This window comes from Sphaeramia orbicularis, chromosome 12, assembly GCF_902148855.1.
Source record: "Sphaeramia orbicularis chromosome 12, fSphaOr1.1, whole genome shotgun sequence".
NCBI classification, from domain to species: Eukaryota; Metazoa; Chordata; class Actinopteri; order Kurtiformes; family Apogonidae; genus Sphaeramia; species Sphaeramia orbicularis.
In genome coordinates, this window is record NC_043968.1 from 71,175,922 (window position 1) to 71,199,902 (window position 23,981).

At 36.2% G+C, this 23,981-nt stretch overlaps 1 protein-coding gene across 1 annotated transcript in view; it reads right to left on the bottom strand.

Moving 5' to 3' along the window:
• Nucleotides 1-15,806: 15,806 nt before the first annotated feature.
• The window catches only part of eng (endoglin), a 93,095-nt gene continuing 84,920 nt past the window's right edge, over nucleotides 15,807-23,981 (bottom strand). The window contains exons 12-14 of the mRNA XM_030150108.1: nucleotides 22,765-22,875; nucleotides 22,631-22,672; nucleotides 15,807-20,404 (exon numbers count right to left, since the gene is read on the bottom strand). Coding sequence (XP_030005968.1) covers nucleotides 20,298-20,404; nucleotides 22,631-22,672; nucleotides 22,765-22,875 — 260 coding nt within the window. The 3' untranslated portion in view covers nucleotides 15,807-20,297. The remainder of the gene's footprint in view (nucleotides 20,405-22,630; nucleotides 22,673-22,764; nucleotides 22,876-23,981) is intronic.

Here is a 23,981-nt window from a genome sequence, read left to right on the forward strand (position 1 = left end):
TAGATGTAAAGCACTTTGGGCTTTGTTATGCTGTTGTAAAGTGCCATAGAAATAAAATTTGATTTGATTTGATTTAGAGTTTATCCTGCAAAATGTTGTTTGCTGTAGGAACGTGTAGAGAAAGTCAGCACTACTCCTGGTGGGTAAAACACATGACATTTTTCTTTCCTTTTCCTTTTGTGCTTGTCTATTATGTACCTGCTTTCTTTTTTATACTTCTACACTTTGCGTGTGTGTGTGTATGACTGTGGATTAATTGTATTTGCAGCGTACAGGTGAAACTTTTAGTACAGATGCTGATTAAAATGTCAATTTCATTACAAATAATATTATCAGATTAAAAATGCATTCATTCATTTATTACGAGAGAAAATTGCTTGCTTCGAGGCAGCATTTTCCATTATATAATTATGAAATCAATCACCACGCAATTAGAAAAATCAAACCTCACTCCTCACCTATTATCACCTATTATTGTCTTTTTTTTCTCTTCTTCCTGATGATAAAATAATGTTAAGGCACGCTTTGAGTTTAATGCCTTAGGGATTCAAAACAAAAAGAAAATTATATCAACTTTTCTTTAAAAAAAAAAAAAGCAACAGGTTTCCTTATCCTCTTGCAATTCTTTAAAAATATTTCATTCCATTTCTGGACACATGGTGTGAGTGTAAAGTTGAGAATGTTGCCTCCAGGCGTTTCCATACCACAGCAGTTTAAATCAAACCCGTTCAGGGGCTCAGATGCATTTTTCATGTGTTAGGATGAAACAACATCAGAACTGAAAGAATGACCATGCGTGTTTAAAAAAAAAAAAAAAAAAAAAAAAAAAAAAAAAAATAGATGTGCTCTGCTATGACTATGGTGTGATTTGTTCGTCTTGCACAGTTTTACCATGAAACGGCTCTTTTTGCGCCCTGTTGGAGTAGACATAATGAGCTCCACCAGTCATTTATTTTCCACAGGCAGCAGCATGATGTCAATACAGTCAAGTTTGGATTTCTTCTTATGCTGCATTGCTTTGTTTGTTAATTAATAATTCATCATTTTCAAGTAAATGTATTTCATTTACTCCATGACAATGAGGCTCCCTTTCTTCTTCTGTTAACAACCAGTGCTATCTGTGAATTCAGAGAAGAACAAAAGAAAATACAGCACCATCTGGTGGCGATCAGATGAAAATCCATTTATCACAGTAATGAAATGAAACAGGACGTTTCCCTGCAGCCACTCATTATGCAGTAAATCTAACACCATAATGAAAGTTATACGGGGGTAGTTTATCTTTTGGATTTCATCACTGTCCAAAGTTAACTTCACACAATTGACAGTTTGTTGAGTACTTATGCGGTGGCCGGTGAAATGAGATTAAACATGGCCTTTAGATAATTACATTAGTGTTAAACTTTAAAATCCCAAGACTGCTTTCCCAAAGGTTGAAACAGGACAGTTTTAGCTGCAGTCTCTTAGCTGAGCCATTTAATCAGGTTGATCAGTTACATTTGTTGGCTCTTTTACTTGGGGTGATATTCTCAAGTGGAAATCACCAGTCAAAACAAAGAAACACAAGAACTACTGCTGCTTTAAGGTTTAGTCTTGTCTGGTATTTCATTTATTTTGAGTGCACTGTTTGGTTTCATATAAGGCAGAAAAGTATGTGTCCTTTTGCAGCATATTTACCTTTAATAGTGCCTATCCTGATAGCCAGTAACATCTGACTTCATAGCTCATTTAATTTCAATTAAAAATTGCAATTTAAAAATGATAATATTCTAATTATCTGTTAGTATAGTGAGCATTAGCGTTTAAGTTTTAGGAATACTTGTTTTTCAAGCTAATAATTTGAAGCTAATAAAGATCATTGTGAAGAATTACAAAATGAATAGGGCAAGCAGAGGAAAAACCAGCATTCCTTTTATAAGTATTCCTATCATTTCTGACCTACCGCAGTTGAAATGTTTGAGCTGAAGGAGCCACAGACTTATGAATAATTGATGTTAGAGGAGGGGAACTTTCTTCCAATAAACATGTCTATAACTATATCAGATATGTTTTAAAAATTAATAGCCGGACAAACATTCTGGTATAAATATACTTTCAGGATGGAAGTTAATGCTTTAAATTCTGTGGAAAAAGACATTAAAGCATTAATTTCACTTCCTATAAATGCACTCAATGGCCTTTTTTTTGGGAAGCTTAGACACTATATTTGAATGATGGAAGAGGAGTTCAAAGATGCACAGCAAAACACAGCTGTATGTAAGTACAGAGATGAATGTATAGGCTAATGCCCCTGTGATCATCTGTCTATTTGTTTTTTTTGTTTATTTGTTTGTTTGTTTTGATGATGTCTATGTCATCATCATTATGTGTATTTTTTAAATGTTTAATTTATAGCAAACGAGTGATGTATCAATGTTGGTTGTTTTATGTTTTGTTTTGCCACCTGTCTACGGACCGCAGATGAAAAGCAGTTATTTTGACTAATTCTGGCATATTTACATGGGGTGTATTTTTTATACAACAATGTTCATAAATATGCATGGCCCCTATTAAATAAACCAGTAAATAAATAAAAAATAAATAAAACTGTAAAAATGCTTTAAAAAAAAATGAAATGTAGTTTCACCTGATTTAAAGATTTGATTGACTTCAGCTACAATATCATCTACAATAGTTAAAGAAAATGTAAGATTTTTTGTTTTGTTTTGTTTTTTTTGTAGCATGTCATGGGTCATAGTTTTTGTGGAAGTTGATTAGTATGCCCTGTTGAGCTGCATTATGTAATAAATTCCCATTATGTAATAAAAGTTCAAAATGTAATAATAAGAATGTCACGTCATCTTGTAATAAAGCTGCGTTATGTAATAAACTGACGCGTTTTATAATAAACTACCTCAATGCATTATGTAGTAAATTTTTTCGCATTATGTTGTAAGTTATTACAATTTGAGAAATTTATTACAAAATGCACTTGACACATTTTCATTTTCAGGAAAATGTAATGTGCTAAATGAATCTTTAAACTGTGTGGTTAAAGTTCTGATTACATTACCTGTAGCTCCTGTGACTAATTTCTTCTAAATTGCTCTGAAATTATATTAATTTGGATTGTTATTACATAATGAACCATGTTTTTTATTTTTTATTTTTTAATAAAAATGTGTCAAGTGCATTTTGTAATACATTTCTCAAATTCTAATAACTTGCTACATAATGTGAAAAAATTTACTACATAATACGTTGACGTAGTTTATTTCAAAATGCATCAGCTTATTACATAATGCGGCTTTATTACAAGATGATGTGACATTCTTATTACATTTTGAACTTTTATTACATAATGGGAATTTAGTACATAATGTAGCTCAACATGCCCTGAGGACTTTTCACGCTCTGCTCTAATATTAATACTACTCTAATAATACTTGGTTGTTGCGTGTGGGTGAAGGCTGGTAACAAAGGTCCAAATATATGTGACAGACTTCATTTGAAAATGAACGTCTTATAGTTTTTGTATTTATCATGTGACTGAAACAAACCTCTACCACATTGCAATTTCGTCAAAATCTTGTTATTATTTGGTGTTATTACTTAATAATTGACTTTTTTTTGTATTCATCACTGATCTTTTAACCCACAGGTGTCAAACATGCGGCCCGGGGACCAAATCCGGCCCGCCAAAGGGTCCAGTCCGGCCCTTCGGATGAATTTGTGAAATGCAAAAATTGCACTAAGATATGAACAATCCTTTCAGTTCAGGTTCCGCATTCAGACCAATTCAATCTCAAGTGGGCAGGACCAGTAAAATACTATAGTAATAACATAAAAATAATGACAACTCCAAATTTTTGTCTTTGTAAATGTAAATATTTTCATGTATTTACACTAAAACAAAATATAATTTTGCAAAAAATGTGAATAACCTGAACAAATATGACCAACCTGAAATGTCTTAAGAGAAGTAAGTACAATTTTAACAATATTCTGCCTGTTATTGAATGTTTTGTTATTTGTAGATCCACTGTGATCTGTCAGTTCTAATGTACATGTGTAAATGATAAACTGAGGCAGAATAGTGTTAAAATTACACTTATTGTTTCAGTTTGTTCATGTTATTCACATCTTTTGAAAGAACAGTTTTTAGATGTAAACCTTTACATAATGCAAATTTGTTTTTTTTTCACTCTAAAACATAGAGGAAAGTTTGGAGTTGACATTATTTATACATTATTATGTTATTATTTTACTGGTTTGGCCCACTGCAGATCAAATTTAGCTGAATATGGCCCCTGAACTAAATGAGTTTGACCCCCCTGTTTTAACCTGTTTTTCATTATGGTATGGTGTGTGCTGCTTGACCTCTTGGCCAGGTCGCCTTTGTAAAAGAGATCTCAGTTTCAGTGGGATTTTATCTGGTTACATGAAGGTAAAATAAAAAACAACCTCAGACTCCATCAATTCAATAATGGCTCAAATGTAACCCTGACCATAAAATCAGCTACTATCTTTTTTTTTTTTTTTTAACCAAAATGACCTAAATATCAGTCATTTGTCATAAATTCATGACTCATTTTATTTAGAGGAAGTACATGTAAGTCAGTAATAGTGAGAGGAAAGTCCCAGTCTGACAGGACCGACCCAAAGCGACGGCTGCCCTCGTAGTGATGCAGTGTGATGGATCCCACTGGGCTGAACCTCCCTGGAAACAATAAGCCACTTCTTTTGTTTCTTCTTTTTTTTTTCTTCATGGAACTATGTCTTTTACAGCACAAACGGGATGGAAAAAAAAAAAAAACACAGTGATAAATGTCATAGCGCTCATAGCTCCATACAGAAGTGACAGCTGTTTTCTTTATTCACATATAAACACACAAACCCTCTGACACTGCAGAGGAAGAAAAAAAAAGCAAAAGAAAAAAAGAAAAATCGGTCTCTCTTACCTGCTCATGCCTTAATTTTCTAGAACAGAGATGTGAAGGCTGGTTTTGCCCTGGAGCCAGTGTTGCAGGCTTTGTATTCAGGTAACACGCTCATATCAGGAGGCACTTTTTTTTTCTTTTTTTTTTTTTCTGAAGAACAGAACACATTTCCCTGAGAAGTAAGGGAGAAACCCAGAGCAGCAAACAAGAAACACATACACACATACGGTACAATGTGTCCAGTGCGAGGCCAAACGGTCACATTTGTGGATGAAAGTGGTCCATAAACATGCATTGTGTGCCTTGGCTTCAGTTGGGAAAACAAGGCTGAATCTGAATAAAAAAAGGAGGACTTGAAACTTCAGGAAAGGCCCTACACAGAAAAACACACCAGTATTTCCATTATTTTGTCCCACAACAAAGGTTGTACGTGACTCATAACATCATATAGTATGATGTTTCAGATCTGTTGTGTTGGAGGTCAGCTGTGAGTCAAGTTGTCCTGAACCAAATAAAACAAATATGAAGAAATAATCCCCTACTGTAATGGAATTATTTGGAATACGCCTCAATCAGCTAAAAGAAGAAAAACATGAAAAAAAAAAAAAAAAAAACCTTTGACAAAAAAGCGTAATGATATAATATGCCTTTGTAATTTCTCATTTTCCTCTTGTATTTATTCTCTCCTATGATTAAACACACACACCTTTCAGAGTTGGAAGAAGTGTAAAGTTGGACCAAATTTAGTAAAACACACATGGACAGTATTTTTGTTTTGTGCTTCATTGCAGAATGTAGGTTTATGACAGGGAATTGGGTTTTTAATGCACTAATATATGGATTTCTGTGTAATTCATTTGTAATTTTGGCAAAACTAAAGGTCATCATGTCGGGTCCAATACGATATAATCACAGCGGCTTATACATGTCACACATCCAGAAGAGATGGAATATTTCATAAAATGCAAAAAAAAAAAAAAAAACCTGAAATGTGTGATTTATTAATTCATTTCAGTCTTTAAGATAAAATACAACTTTATTGATTCCACTGTGGGGAAATTGCAGTGTTTAAAGCAACAAAATACAGAAAACAAAGTGATAGGCAGAACATATAAGAGTGAAACAAGAAATATTTATAGAATACATAACTGCAGTATAGTTGTACATGATGTTGACATTGATGTGATATGAGGGGATTACTGTGGACTGTGATGTATATGATCATATTATAGTTTATATCATCAAAAACCAACTGAATGTATTTGTAATTGTGTAATAAACATAAATTCTGACATCTGAACCAGAAGGTATGTTACTACTGTGTTACACTGCCTCTCTTTTTTACCCATAAAGACCCAGTGCTATTTTTGTGTCATTTCCCCAAATAATTGTTTCTCTATATTTAGTCTTTCTTAAGTGATTTATCAACATTTAAGTGAAATCATGTATTTTCCTATATTTAATTGACTGCTCATGTAGATGTTCATAAAAACTCAGATTCAAGTTGAGGGTTATTAGATCAGAAACACAGAAGATTGAAGAACAAGTGCCTTTTCTTTTTTTTTTTTTTTTTTTTTACATTAATCACAGTGTCTCCATCCACTGTGATTAATCAAACTCCATGGGTTTTACTGGTAAATCAATATTGTAGAAGATGACGGTGTTGCCACGGTAACTACAGGGTGAGTCAGAAAAAACGCTCTTTCCATTTAAAGAAATTGTACTGCTAAAACGGAAACACTGATTTTTCTTTTGACCATACAGTCATATTGATGTGGTTATTGAGCATGTCTGGTGATGTAGTCATAGATTTATTGCCTTGCATAAGAGAGAGAAGGTCCATTGTTTATTGGACACTGAAATACCTGCCAACACAATGTATGCCACAGTGAACAAACTTGAAATTGACAACAATTACAGGAGTCGGGGCTTTGCTTTCACACTCAGGACATAGGCCTACATGACAGTGCCCAGGGAGTTTTCATCATGGCAAGACCACAGCGATTGCAGGTATTATTTCCTCATCGAGTTGTCTGTTTGGGTCAGGAGAGAGAGTGGCCACCTAGATCCCCGGACTTGACCCCCCTTGATTTTTTCTTGTGGGGGTATCTTAAAAACCGTGTGTATCAGACTGTTCCACAAACTCTTCAGGAACTCCGAAATCGCATCACGGCTGAAATCCAAGCCCTATGACGAACACGAATGGTGAGAAGAGCTGTGTTAGAGATGCGACAACGAGCACAGATTTGCATCAATCTGAATGGTAGCCAGGTTGAAGGTCGTGCCGGACGACTTCGTTGAGACAAAACATTTTGATGGCGAGTAAACATGCTGTAATGGTTGGCAATTTCAATTTCATTCACGGTGGCATAAACTGTGTTGGCAGATATTTCGGTGCACAATAAACAATGGACATTCCCTCTGTTATGCTATGCCATAAATCAATGATTCAATCGCCAGACATGCTCAATAACCACATCAATATGACTGTATGATCAAAAGAAAAATAAGCATTTCCATTTCAGTGGTACAATTTCTTTAAATGAAAAGAGCGTTTTTTTCTGACTCACCCTGTATGGAGCCTTTGAATGTCCAAATGGATCATATCTGATGACCATGAAAAGATGACAAACTGTATTTTACACCAGTTATTTACATGGATTGATAGGATTAGTGGATCAACACATATTTAACATTTTATATCAGTAGATGCTTTTGGTTGCTGGTGAATGTTTGGGTCTTTATGGGTTAAGGAAGCATTGATGCTGAGAATTTTTCTCTATTTTAATCTTTCTTACATGATTTATCTCCATTTATTTTAATATTATACTCTGTATTTTGCATTTTTTGGTGAAAATCAGGTAATTTCCTACATTTAATTCACTGAACACTGAACATAAATGTTCATAAAACCTCTGATTGAAAGTTGAGGGTTATTATATCAACAACAGAGAAAACTGAAGAAATACTGACTTTTTCAGTAAATTCTGTCATGAACTGAATATAAACTAAGTGTGTCCATCCACTGTCATTGATCCAACTCCATGGGTTTTACTGGTGAATCAATATTGTAGAAGATGACAGTGTTTCCACGGTAACTACGGAGCCTTTGAATATCCAAATGGGTCATATCTGATGACCATGAAAAAATGATGAACTGCATTTTACACCAGTTATTTACATGTATTGATAGGATTAGTGGATCAACAGGTATTAAACAGTTTACGTCAATAGATGTTTTTGTTCGATGGTAAATATGTTTGGGTCTTTGTGGTTTAAAACCCTCTAGTTGTTGCACTTTCAGTTTAATTTTCATTCATTTTTTCTGTTTCCAAGATGTGAGCTCCTCATCAGTCCATAGTGACCATTGTCTTATTGTCCTCTTCATGATGTCCCTACATTTTCAATAGAAGACAAATGTGGACAGACAGACAGGACAGTCCAGCTCCAGCACTATGAAGACTAAAAACTCCATTTTAAAGTACAAATCCCATTTAGAGAAAAATTAAGATGTTTAAAATGTCAAATTCTAAATTCTAAAACGCAATAAAGCCTCAAATTTTAAAAGTGACAACAGTACTGCAAGTGTAACTCATGTCCATTCCTTCAGTTTCTAGGACGTGAGCTACAGATTGGTCTGTGGTGGCAGTTGAATGTTTGTCCTCTTCATGATGTCCATACATTTTCAATAGGAGGCAGATGTGGACAGACAGGACAGTCCTGCTCCAGCACTATGATGGAACTGGTGCAGAATGAGCCCTGGCATCACACCAACGACTACATTTAACCCATAAAGACCCAAATATACGGCAGTGTTCAAAAGCTACTGATCTAAAATGTTTAATAACTTTAGGGTCACTAATCCTATCATTCATTCATTCATTTTCTAAACCCGCTTTATCCTCACTAGGGTCACGGGGGTCGCTTGGAGCCTATCCCAGCTACATAGGGGCGAAGGCGGGGTACACCCTGGACAAGTCGCCAGTTCATCGCAGGGCTGAACATATAGAGACAAACAATCACTCTCACATTCACACCTATGGGCAATTTAGATTAACCAATTAACCAGTTAGTGCATGTCTTTGGATGGTGGGAGGAAGCCGGAGTACCCGGGGAGAACCCATGCAGACACGGGGAGAACATGCAAACTCCACACGGAAAGGTCCCACCCCCAGTCGACTGGTGTTGGAAGCGAATCTAGGACCTTCTTGCTGTGAGGCACGAGTGCTAACCACTGCACCACCGTGTCGCCCAATGCTAATCCTTTCAATATATGTAAATAATTAATGTAAAATACAGTTTGTCATCTTTTCATGGTCATCAGATATGACCCATTTGGACGTTCAGAGGCTCTGTAACGAACATGGAAACGCCGTCATCTTCTACAACATTGATTCACCAGTAAAACCCATGGAGTTGGATGAATGACAGTGGATGGAGACGCTTGGTTTATGTTCGGTTAATGATAGATTTTACTGATAGAGTCACTTTTTCTCAAGTTTTCTCTGTTTTTGGGATGATAACCCCAGTAGTGTAGTGGTCTCTGACGTAGAGGGTATACTCTCACTTTCTGCCCTTTAAAAAAAAAAAAAAAAAGTAGTCAAGAAAAACACAGTTTAGAAACAATGACATGTAAGACTACTCTATTTAGTTTACCTAAAACTCTGTCAGTAGTATTTGCTCTCTATTATAAAATTATCATGACTTGATCAGGAGCAGTTTGTAGGTTTTACTGGTCACACAAGCAGCTGCATGAATGTGAATGTATTCAACATGAGGCAAAAATAGGATAATGTTAGCCTTTCATAACATATAGCCTACTTACATAGTTGAACTATCGGCAACAAAATCTCTCCTCTAAATGTGCAGTCATATGACCAGTACTATTTAAAACAGTGACACATTTGGAAACCACCTTTAAACGTACCTCAGAACTGAACTGGCCAATCAGGTTCCAGAGGTGGTCAGTGCCAAGCAGAGCCCTGGCTCTGGTGTTAAATTAGTAATATTTTTCTCTGCATAATCCACCCTACTTTGCCTCTGATTGGCTCATCAGTCCTCATGCCTAAAGTTAACCAGTCTAATCAATGAAGGTACCAAGTACAAGCCAATTGGAGGCAGAATAGGGCGGGTCATGGCGTCACCATCCTAGGGGAAAACATGGGCAATTTGGCTCAGATACTACTGAATGGTGCACATAAAGGGGATTCAACCCTTTCATGCACAGTGGTCACTCCAGTGGACAGCTGTTCTCCAGCTGTTCTCTTGTATATTCATGGGTTTGGCTGTTTAAGTTCCATATCAGCCAACAGAGCGGACGCTCATGCACCATCTCATACACTGACATTCATACCATAACTGTAACTGTGCTGTTCTTGATAAACCTGATCTGTACTAACATGTATGAGTGTAAATCAGTTGCTAATTGTTACAAGACTGTAATTAACAGTTTTCTTTAACCCTTTCATGCATGAATTATGAGAACCTTAGTCAAGATTTTTTTACCTGATTGTTTTTATTCCTCTTTAGGCATGAAAAAAAAACACCCAATGCAATTGAAATTTTTTTAATGAACGTATTTTTCGTAGAGTTAGAAAAACCATGAAACAAAGAAACATGTACAGGGTGGGGAAGCAAAATTTACAATGAACATTTAGTTGTTTTTTCTCAGCAGGCACTACGTCAATTATTTTGAAACCAAACATATACTGATGTCATAATCATACCTAACACTATTATCTATACTTTTTCAGAAACTTTTGCCCATATGAGTTATCAGGAAAGCAAACGTCAAAGAGTGTGTGATTTGCTGAATGCACTCGTCACACCAAAGGAGATTTCAAAAATAGTTGGAGTGTCCATAAAGACTGTTTATAATGGAAAGAAGAGAATGACTATGAGCAAAACTATTACGAGAAAGTCTGGAAGATACTGTTAAAGAAGAATGGGAGAAGTTGTCACCCCAATATTTGAGGAACACTTGCGCAAGTTTCAGGAAGCGTGTGAAGGCAGTTATTGAGAAAGAAGGAGGACACATAGAATAAAAACATTTTCTATTCTGTAAATTTTCTTGTGGCAAATAAATTCTCATGACTTTCAATAAACTAATTGGTCATACACTGTCTGTCAATCCCTGCCTCAAAATATTGTAAATTTTGCTTCCCCACCCTATATATCAGAAAGTGATGTACTCTGTGACAGTTACAAAATAAGACATTTTCAATGCAGCTAATCTTATGTGACTAGTTGTTACTCACTTCATGGCGATAACATGCAAAAAAAAAAAAAAAACCTTTAAGAAAACTGTTTTTCTTATAGTCTAATTGCAATTAGCAAATTATTTACACTAAAACATGTTATTGCAGATCAGGTTTATCCAAAACAGCAAAATTACAGTAATGGTATGAATGTCAGTGTATGGGATGGTGCATAAGCATCCACTGTGTTGGCTGAAATGGAACCTAAACAGCAAAACCTATGAATATACAAGAGAACAGCTGGAGAATAACTGTCCACTGTAGTGACCAGTATGCATGAAAGGGTTAAACAAGAAGTTATTTTTTGTTGCATATTATCTTCATGAAGTGAAGTATTAGAAAATGTTAAAATATGAGACAACATCAGATTATCTGCATTAAAAATGTTTTTGTTTCATAGTTTTCACACAGTATGCCACTCTCTGATGATGGGTTTTAAATACATGTTTCTTTGCTTTAAAAATTAGACACATGGTGTCCAGCTGAGTGGACATTTTTGTAATTCCATTAAAAATACATTCATTAAAAAAATGTAATCACATTATTTTTTTCACGCCTCAAGAGGAATAAAGCGCTCAGGACAAATATTTCAACTAAGGTTCACATAATTCATGCATGAAAGGGTTAAAAGTGGATATACATATTGCTGGCTGAAAAATAAGTAGGTATACTTCATATACCACAGTATACCCTGGACTACACCACTGGATAACTCTCTAATGTAATCTCAGCATAATGATTAAAGTACATGATCAGTAAAATAAATACAGGAAAAAAAATTCACTGAAATTAATGCAAAATGGAGGGGATAATATTGTGATAAACAGTGCTGAATCACATAAGAAAGGATTAAATACAGAGAAAAATCAATACATGAAGCCTCATAAAAGTAGCACTGGGTCTTTTTGGGTTAAAACATGTTGACTTGATGCCTCTATATGTTTCTGTAAAATCCAATAGTTTGACATGGATGGTTCCTTCACACAAATATGGATCAGTCATGTGGACTCTGATGCAGCCCCAGACCATCACAGACACCTTTCACTGATAACAGTCTGAAACACATAGAACCTGTTACCTGGACAGCATCCATATACGCTACTGTGTTTAGTGACAACAGTTTTCCAGAGTCCTCCTGAGCCCATGTGTCCGTATTCCTCACTGGAACACGACGGTTTATTGTTCAGTGCTGTCTGAGGATTGAAGATCACACTCATTCAACAGGAGTTTTTGTCCTCGGTCTTTTACACGTTGAGATTTCCCTTGACTCTCTGAAGCTTTTCAACGTGTTATGTCACTGGAGCTGGTGAAAGACCAGAATTCTTTGTACTTTTGTGTTGAGAAACGTTCTTTTTGAACCGACTGACAATTGTCTCTTGACGTTTGGCACAAAGTGTGGAGTTATGACTCATTTTTGTATAAACTAGTCCTTTGTTTTTTGTTCTTTTTAGGTCCAGTCATAAATACCTGTTATATCTGTTACCAGTTAACCTGCTGTTTGTAGAGGACTGTGTTACTTGTATATTCTGTAAACATGTCGGCCTTATCTTATCCTGATTTCTACTTTTTTGAGCGTATTGCACCAAGACCAGTTAAACCTGTAAAAGCAAATAGTTCACATTTTAGCATCATGTCATTTTTTAAAATCAGTCTAACATGAGCATGGTGTGAAAATAAGGACATTTTAATATTTCTTTTTTTTTTTTTTTTTTGTAACCCACCCACCACTTCGAAGGACAACTTTATTTTTAATTACCTCCGCCAAGGAGGTTATGTTTTTGCCAGGGTTTGTTTGTTTGTTTGTCTGTTTGTTTGTTTGTTTGTCTGTCCGTTAGTGTGCAACATACCTCAAAAAGTTATGGACAGATTTGGATGAAATTTTCAGGGTTTGTTGGAAATGGGATAAGGAAGAAATGATTAAATTTTGGTGGTGATCGGGGGTGGGGGGGCCCACGGGGGGCCCACTGATCAGCCTTGGCGGAGGTCTGCGCTCTCCGAGTGCTTCTAGTTACAGTTTGTGCTTAACAAGTAACAGTTGTAAGTTTTACTCTCATATTATCATCTATTCCTTGCTAGTACACATATACATAGAGGGAGGGTTCAAATAGATGACAGTGCACAGGGACAGCACGTAACAAAGGGACAGATTGACACAAGACAATGGGACAGAACAGACATAAGACAAGACAATGGGACAGACAAACTAAGTGGTTGCAGTTGGAGATACTAATGTTGGTCAGATGTGTTGCGTTGGCATAAGTGTGGTGCGTGTGTGTGTGTATATAAATATTATGTAAATGATGAGTGGGACTGAGGCGTGGAAGTTGAATACTAAGATAGAAAGGTTGGTGTGCTGGGGTGGGGGGTAGCAGAGGGAGCAAGGGGATGTGTGTTCTGTTCTGATGATATATGCGATTTTCGACTATGATTGTTTTAAAAAATGCTATGAATGGATTCCAGTTGTTCTCAAAGGTTGACATATGCTTCTTCTGGAGGGTGTTATTCTTTTCCATTGAAATACTGTATAGTCAGCAATTTTAATATTTCTAAATATTTCTAATATTTAATATTTCTGGTTCAACGTGTCCTCAGTTCTAACAATTGAAAATGTTTTTGCCAGTTAAATAAAACCTCAAGCAAATCCACAAATTACCGATTTTTTTTAACCCTCATCCTACCAGCTGGGGTCCACCTGGACCCCAGGACATGATTTTTATGTCTGTGCTGTATCGTTCATTGAAGGATCACTGTGCTAGGAGTTTGTCTGTCTGTATGTCCATGTTCTGTCATACCTGCAGCCAGACGTTAGTCTGGTTTTGTCTGTCTTTTATGTTTTGTTTGTCACTTCCTGTTTTATTTTGTTAAGTTTTCCCTCATGTGTCTTGTCTGTCGTCTTTACTTCCTGTTCCCTGATTCTTCTGACCTCTTACCTGATTACCTGTCTCCGCCCTGATTTGCTCCACCTGTGTCTCGTTGTCTTCCCTCCCTTTTGTGTATTTAAACCCTGTCTCTTCCCCCTGTCAGACGCCAGTTTGTAACTCCTGTAGTTCTTACCAGCGTCTTGACCTCGTTTGTTCGTTTGCCTGCCTGTTTTTGACCTGTTTTGGATTCCTCGGTTTCTCGTCTTCTGCCTGCTCTCTGTCTGGTTTTTGTCTGCCTCTTCCGATACCTGGTTTTGACCTTCTCGCCCTGACTACCGGTACGTGAGTTTTTGCCTTGTCCTCATGTCCTGTTGCCCGATTGTTTGCCTGCCTGTGTATGACCTGTTTCCGTCCCTGACCTCCCTTTGCTTTTCCCTAGTCGGGAAAAACACCCCTAACACCGCTCGGGGAGACGGGCTTTCGCCCTCGATCCGGAGGACGAATCAGAGGAGGATATCACCAACTATTATCCTCAAGATTCTGTCACTGATCATTATTTTTCACCTGTGTGTGTTCAATAAACCTTTTGAACTATATTTTTGGTGTTTGAGTTCTGCGTTTGGATTCTGTGTTTGTACTCGCACCATTACATGTTTGATTGCTTATATTAGTTCTAAAAACAATCTGACATAATGGGTACTGTATTCAACTTGTTGTTTCAGTAAGTGATGGCGAATGGAAATAGAAGAGCAAGGTACACTGCTGCACAAGCCCTTAAGTCAGGGGTGTCAAACTCATTTTAGTTCAGGGGCCACATTCACCCCAATATGATCTCAAGTGGGCCGGACCACTAAAATAATACCAGCGAAAAAAGTAAAATTACATTATAATAATGTTTATATCTACATCGTTTCCTTAAAAGCCTGAATAACATGAACAACTTGAAATGTCTTAAGGAAAAACAAGTGCAGTTTTAACAATATTCTGCATCAGTTACAGTTTATCATTTACACGTGTGCATTACAACTTACATTACAAATACACAAAACATTTCGTAACAGGTATAATATTGATAATATTCCATTTACTTTTGTCAAGACATTTCACATTATTCACGTTTTTTGTAAAAGGGTAGTTTGTTAATGTTAACATTTTCATGTAATTTTACTTTTTTTACTCTAAAACTAAGATAAAATCTGCAGTTGTCATTATTTATAGGTTATTATGACTCAATTGAGATCTAATTGGTTTATATGTGTATGTATATAACCTGAAATATAATGAGTTTTACACTATTGATTGGTACCCTCAGTGTAATTTTTGCATTTCACAAATTCATCCTACGGGCCACATTTGGCCGCCGGGCCGCATGTTTGACACCTGTGCCTTAGGTCTATTTTAGAGGCAGAGGACAGCTCTGAGGCTGAAGGTTCCCAGACATCCAATTGTTAAAAATCAGGGTGATTTGATAATTTGTATCAACCTCATTCTTACACAATTAGTTATTGTAACAGTGTTTTATGATACAAACTGTTTTCATATGTAATAAAAACATTCCAAAATCAAATGATGTTTCCTGTCTGTTACTAAGATATGATATCACCATATATCACAGTGGAGTCCACATGGACCCCGGTTGGTAGGATTAGGATACGAAATATGTTGGTAGGATGAGGGTTAATGATAAAGCAGACAAGAAGAGTTAAATACTTTACAAAACACTCAAACCAAAGTTTATCATATTCACTTTATTCTTTAAAGTTTTTTAGAGACAACATAAAAATATACATGACATTGGTTTGAGTACTGTCTCAAAAAAGGACCCATTTTAAATGGTAAAAGGCTGCCCACTGTAGCACAAAAATAACACTGTATTTTATACTTCATATCAAAGTCGACATTCTGACATGTTGTTAAGACTTTTTTTCGTTTTTTTTTTCTTGTGAATTCTGAATTGGGACATTGTTAAGAGTCTGGAACAAGACTCTACTCATATAAATGTAGGCGTAGTTTCTACTGTACAGCTAACCTGGGATCCACACAGTCACGCATACACGCTGCAGTATATGACACGCCGACTTTTTCGTTAACTAAGACTTGTCTTAAGGAGGAGGAGGATGAGGAGGAGGAAGATGTTGTCAGAGGTAACGAAGGAATGTACGGGGTTAACAAGTGAGTTAAATGACAGGCTGTCTGATTTTACTGTCAGTGCTCAGACACAACCTGGCACTCACTGGAGCCTTTACAGACGTATGGAATATAGATTTTCTGGGGGGGAGAAAAGTGCATGTCTTATACTGCAATCTATTCTTTTTTTTTTTTTTTAACGAAGAGCCAATTTTTCCATTTCTTTTCACTGGAATGCTGCTCTGTTATTAAATGCTTTGTCTTTAAAAATCCCCATCACACCCACTAGAGATAATACAATGAACACCATACAATGTCAGGATGTCAGTATTAGCAGAGACACTGAAGGTTCTTTTTTCTTTTCTTTTTTTCTTTTCTTTTTTTTTTTTTTTTTTTTTGGTCAGGGGATTGGATTCTGGGGTGAGATCAAACAGAGGTAAAACCAAAAAAAAAAAGCAGTCAATCGATATGGGAAATTAAAAAAAATAATAATAAAAATGCACTTGAATTTGATAAGTTCCCTTGATTAGTAATGATCCCCAGTTCAAATATGGAAAAGAACCAAAACAGCTAAAAAAAAAAAAAAAAAGGTCCAAAGGAGCAATATAAAACAACATTCTTACAAAAAACCACACAGAGACAACACATATAAGTTTACCTCATCATATTGCACAAATACTCAAGTGGCAATTTGTACTGGCCCTCTTTGTTCCCCACATGAAAACACTCAGAAAACCAGGCATGCACATAAAAAAAACAAAAAAAAAAAAACAAAACAGCAAACAAACAAAAAACAAACCAAATATGTACTTGCACACAGTCCGACAGGATAAGCTACATAGCTCTCATACGGTCAATGAGGAAACATGGTCATTTTACATTTTCCAAACACAGACTTGATTTGTACAAACATAGAATATGTCTTTAAGATTATAGCTAAAAGTAAATACATTATCTGAACCATCCTAATTGAAAGGTGAATAACTATCTGTAATGTGAATAAATGCATCAGTAGAAGTAAATCAATGTCTTGAATGAATAGAAGGAAAGCATTAACGTCACAATTTTGGTGCCCATGAGTTATTATTGTATGGACTTTTTTTTTTTTTTTTAATTTTTAATGAAAGACTTTCTATGTGATGGTAATATTTTCATACAGGTTAAAAGACTGGCAATAAAAATCTAAAATACATTTACATTTGTACAGTGAAACGTAGACTGAGTTCACGGATCAACCGTCTGTTCAACTATTTGAGCAGGAGTTTCTATAGTTACAAAAATAACATTCCTTTGAGTGGTTATAATCAAGCTGTTGTGCTTTAACAATTTTCTTCTCTGCTTTAAAGTGGTGGATGATGGAGCATACACATAGATTTCACATAAACTGCAATAACACAAAAATTTTCTGTTCATATTAAAGCTACTGGAGCCAAACTCAATGGAAAAAAAGCCAGAATCTGTGTGATATCTGATGACATCTAGTGGTGACATTTCAGATTCCAACCACACGACGAACCCAACACCCTGACGTATGGTGGCTGCAAAAAATCTCCTCATAAGAGCAAGTGTTATTTTTGTTTATTTTATTTTATTTTTTTTTTGGTCTGTTCTGTGCCTTTTAGTTCAAGCAGCAGATGCTAAAATCACATGGTTACAAAAAAAAATAAATTATAAGTTGAAAATATGCACCTTTCCTCTGCAGTACAAATGAAAAACCACAGACTAAAGCAGTACGGTTATGATGGAAACTGAACAGTGATTGGTAATTACAGCTGTCAGCCAATTATTTCACCTTCCAACCTGTCTGAAAATAAATCTATGATTGGCCATAAAATCTAGATTCAGACCCAAAACTAGATCTACAACCTGAAAACAGATTTCAGAGAAGGTGGTGGAATTCTTTCCCCATCAGATACTCCGTCAGTTAGAATATGAAGAAAAAAAGACACAATGTCAATTTTTTTTTTTTTTTTTTTTTTCACAAAAGAACTATTAAGCACTGCAGATTTATATATGAGGTGTTGAGAAATTAACATTACACTTTATGCTAGACTTTTGCTGTGTTTTTTACTGTCAGTTTATAAATGTGGATGTCATGCCAATTTCTGATGTAATTTTGAGAGTCTGAGTCTCAGATTGACTTTAAAAAATCCTAAAATGGAATTTTCACAAGGCAGAAAATTCCGTGCTTAATGCTCAAAGTTTCCCCAGAACTCTCACTAAATGTGTCCCCCTTCACTGTCCAAACCAAACCTCCACCCATGTCCTAGACCTGCATCCAGAGCAAGAAGGGGAAGTTTGGGATCATTAAATATCTAAGTTCATGGTTCTATGTTTTCTCAGTTTCTTGCATGTTCAAATTAATTGGAATGTACTTGTTTTGGTGATTCCTTTAAAGCAAATATTTGTCTTATATATCTCTGATTCCATTTTCTTCTGTATGGCAATAAGGATTATATTCCAACATGATTATGGAACATTACCACCTATTTTTGTACCTATACTCCCCCTTAAAAAGAAAAAAATATATATCATGTATTAGCTGGAATAGGGTCCATATATAGCAAGGATCAAGATCAAGGGTGTCTTGCCTGTCAGAGCATAATCTGTGAATGTGCTGACGATCTGTAACATCCATTAGAGGTCTAAAAATGCAGGCTTTCCTTCCCCGCACTTGTCTACGAGCACAAGGCAGAGCAGAACACCGACGTCTGGCTACATCGCTAATAAAAGGACAGTGAATATGAGCTGGCAGCTTGAGCCCTATGTGTTCACTTAATTTCAATTTCAATTTTTAAAGATGGCTAATGGTTCATCCACCACGAGGACCTGCATCATTGTCCATAAATACATCATGACTACATGTAATTAGGCAGCGGTGATGGCCTTTGTACACATCACAGTCAGGTGATATTGTGCAAAAGGAAAAGTACTGGAATTCCACCTCCAGACGGACTATTTTAAGGAAACTCCACCCTGTGGGTGTAGCTCTGAAAACTCATGTGCAAAGTTTTAATAGTTACTCCTGATAGGGATATTACTCATCTCTCAGTACAGCTATATTTGTCTGCATGCACAACTTCACTGTATGTCAAGAGTGATTATTTCTGGTCTCACATAAATAAACATTTTTTCCACTGCACTTCATAATGTATTGCTACTGATGGGTCATAGCTCAGATTTACCGTTGGTTTTGTAGAGTGATTAGGATTTCAAGTACAGTTCTTCAGAAGATCCAGTAAATGATCCAAAAATACTCTTTAGAGAAGGCCCTGATGTAGTTCTCACATAGCATAATAATGGCACCATAACTGCTTTTAATGCGCTACAAATGACCTGGAGGTTCAACTGTAAGATACACCTAAAGTGATACACAATTAAAAAAAGGCAGAAAATAAGATCAGTTCACCAGAGGAAGCCTAGTGTTAAGTTTACACTTAGCTCCAGACTTCTAAATAATAGGAGGTAGCTGTTAACCTTTGACCTCGACTCCAATTAAGCCAAATACCCCTTATAGTGAGCATTGAATTTACTGGTTTTGAGATCCTAACATGTTGATCTTTGCAGTCCCTGAAAGTTGTTCATCTTGGACTGGTCAACCTAGAAAGCCCTTCGCAGTTTTTGTAGCTTGAATGTGAATGAAAAAACAGCTTTTCATCTGTTTTTCAAAGTCAGTCTTTTGACCGGTTTGTCTCCTGTCTAACTATTATTGTGCTGCCATCACACAAGCGCAATTCATTGAAAGAATGCAGTGAATTTCCTGTTAGCTCTTGGGGGATATGGTTTGTTTTTCCTGTTGCTGGGAGCCAATTTATTTTTTTTCGCTTGCCCTCTTTAACTTCCTGTCTGGGAGCTTGGCTTTACAGAGGGGCTGCAGAGGTGAGCGTCAGAAGCCATTGATTAGACTTGTGTTATCCGTCACCCGGCACTCCTCTACACACCGACTCCCAGATCACATCCAGTCCAGGCCTGTGTGCCAACACTTGGGCTGTGTTTTTAAGTGACAATTTACATGGTGGGGGCCAGAAGGGGACAAATGCTTTTTAAGCATTAAGACAATCAAAAGCACACAACCCGTTTAAATGACTTTGAAGGGAGGTGGTGTTGCCGTCGGTCATGGAGATGACGCCATCTCATGCCATGCTGCTGGTCGGCGTGCTCTGGGTGCTTCCAATACTGGCGTTGGCGCTGCTGTTCTCTGACGGAGACGGTTTGCTTGAAACAGGTTGTCGCATTGCTTCTGCAAAAGAGAGGGCAAATATCAGACAAATAGAAAGAAATTACAATCATCATTACTCAAACTCTTCATCTCCTGCATTCTGGTGCATTTTTCTTCACCAGTTTATGGCTTTTCTGTTTGAATTTATGGTGGAAACAATTACTAATTATTAATTGTTCACAATTATTTATTCCACTATAGATCATCTTTTATCATTTAATATTATATCACACACATATACAGTCGCAGAAATAGTTATTAGACCATCAAAAGTCATTAAAAACAATGGTTATGCAATCAAGTACTAACTCCTGTCTGTATCATGTGACTAAAACAGACAGAAAAGAAACCATGGAATGCCTAAAAGCACTGTTTTTGGCAGTACGATGCCATTGCTATTGATGTAAGAACTGAAGTGATTTTGGTTATTATCAAGAAAACCATGGAAAATGGATAACTGAAAATTGAACTGAAATTAAACTCTCATGAGCTATTTTTGCTGTTATGATTATATTTGTCCAAACAAATGTACCTTTAGTTGTACCAGGCATTAAAATGAACAAGAAACTGAAGAAAACAAGGGTGGTCAAATAATTTTTTTTCACCACTGCAGCTATGATTGAATCCTTTTTCCTCTTTTGTGAGTTTTATTTCAGTAAATAGCCTCTTTAACCCACACAGACCCAGTGCTACTTTTGTGGCAGTTCCTGGAATGATTTTTTCTCTCTATTTATTATAATGTTATCCTCAGTATTGGATGTTTTTTCAGTGAAAATCAGAGTTTTCTTCCTACAATTAATTTACTGATCATATAGATCACAGGTGTCAAACATGCGGCCCGGGGGCCAAATCTGGCCCGCCAAAGTGTCCAGTCCGGCCCGCGGGATGAATTTGTGAAATGCAAAAATTACAATTAAGATATTAACAATCAGTGGTGTCAAAATCATTTTAATTCAGGTTCCATGTACAGACACATACAGTCCAATTAGATTTCAAGTGGGTCAGACCAGTAAAATATTATCATAATAACCTATAAATAATGACAACCCCAAATTCTCTCTTGTGTTTTTTAGTGTAAAAAAGTTAAATTACATGAAAATGTTTACATTACCAAACTATACTTTTACAAAAAACATAAATGACCCAAGCAAATATGAACAAACGGAAATGTCTTAAGAAAAGTAAATGCAATTTTACCAATATTCTGCCTGTTACTAAATGTTTTGTGCGATTGTAATGCACATGTGTAAATGATAAACTGATAAACCGAGGCAGAATATTGTTAAAATTGCACTTGCTTTTCTGAAGACAATTCAAGTTGTTCATGTCATTCAGATTTTTAAGGAAACTTTGTAGATGTAAACCTGATCATAATATAATTTTACTTTTTTCACTGTTATTATTTTACTGGTCCGGCCCACTGCAGATCAAATTGGGCTGATTGTGGCCCCTGAACTAAAATGAGTTTGACACCCCTGATGTAGATATTTATAAAAGCTCAGATTAAAGTTAAGGGCTATTGTGTCAGAAAGAGAAAAAAGACGAAAAAATGACTAATAACTGAATGTAAAAACAAGTGTCTCCATCCGCTGTCATTTATCGATCAATGTTGTAGAAGATGACGGTGTTTCCATGTTCACTACAGAGCCTCTGAATGTTCCAATGGGTCATATCTGATGACCATAAAAAGATGATAAACTGCATTTTACACCGATTATTTACATGTATTGATAGGATTAGTGGATCAACAGGTATTTAACAGTTTAGATCAGTAGATGCTTTTGGTTGCCAGTGGCTGTTTGGGTCTTTAAGGGTTAAATGTGCAACTGCCACCAATTGAATTCAATGATACATAGATTAATTTGTATTATTTCTAAACCTGTTGAACAGCTCAGGTCGTTTCTGGTTATGTCCAAAAGTTTGTTTTTGTAGGAATATTGAAGCTGTTTGAAAACTAGAACAGACAAGAACCCATTAAATCACAGATGGATCAACTGTAGACTGAGACTTGTGAGGATCATCATTTGCTGCAAAAGATTCAGTGGTTTTTTTTTGTTTTTTTGTGTGTTTTTTTGAGCTCATACTTCAAATCCTCTGTTTCTTTCCTCATTTTATTCTGACTATTGTTCTGAATATTGAGGTGAAACAAATCCCCTTCTTGCCCCCAATATCTGCACCTTTGATAGTCATAATGGTCAATAAAAAAATAAAAGGTGACGGAATCCAATAAAGACAAAAATTCTTTACCTGCAAGATTTGCTGCGGCTGAACTGATGCCAGTTGGGTATCCTGAAGTGAATGAAAATGAGACAAGTTCAAATCCAGATGAATATCGTCTTCACCTCGAGGGTCTTTTCTTTGGACTCACTATCAGTGTTTACCTGTTTTAATTTTGATGAACCACAGCGCTCCAATAAGTAGCACTCCAATCAGGAAACCTCCAAAGGCGATACCCAGGACGCCGGGTAGGCCGAAATCAAAGCACGGTGTGGCTGCAACACACGACAAACACAACACATGAAGCTCCGTGAAGTTAAAAACAACTACAAATATTCGATTTAGTTGACCTTGAGGTTGTGGTTACAAGAAACTGTGTGATGAATGTGTGCCTTTCCAGAGTACAGGAATGTGGTGCGAAATGATTTTAATGATTTAGATTGTGCTAATAAGTGACATCTAGTGGTTAATTTGCCGATTGCAGCCAAATTAATACTCACTAATTCCTGATCTATGGTGGCAGACGTCCTGCATTCTTAGAGTTTGTATTACATTTGTATGTTTTTTTTTTAGTTAAGGTGATATGAGCTCTTGTCCATCTCAGACATAGAATGTGACAGTAATGCACTTTAACACAAAGCAAGTCTGTTTTGAGTTACTGCAGAACCAAAGTGTCAGAGTCCTACACAGGACCAGTTCTGCACACCTGGACCCTCTAAGGTCAGTGTTGGACCTGATTGATCCACCAATATTTCCAAATCAAATCCAGACACAGCCACAACCCCACCACTGTCTCACTTTAAAGCCCTTTGTTTTTGCGGCTGAAATATTACGGAAAAATCATGAGAACTTCAGTCACTAAATGGTTCGCTGGTTAATTACGCTGACATTTTATTGAGTTTGAGGTTGTTAAATCTGCATTCTTGAATTTCAAATCCAACTGATGTAAAACCTCTTTCACCGGATGCACTTGATGTGGGCATGATACGTAGCCAACACTGAACTCAGAGGTGACGATTTTAAGAAAACACGAAATGAAAAACTGATTTTTTGGCAGCTGATTAGACTTACTAAGATGTTACTTACTGAAAAGTTCATTTGTAGACATTCATTCATTCATTCATTTATGTATTTTCTAACTTTTAAATAAATTTGTTACAGGTTTCATGGGGGATGGTGTCGACACTTCTTGTTGACATAAACAGCTCAATTTGAGGTAATGAAAACACAGCATTTCTCATTTCTATCTTATTTTACACTACTGAAAGCATTATTGTGAATATAATGTTATATTTGTCATAGAAATAGAACCTATTACTGAAAAAAAATCCATTTTACTTTGCACATACAGGTTTATTGTTGCACCTTACTGTTTGATTGT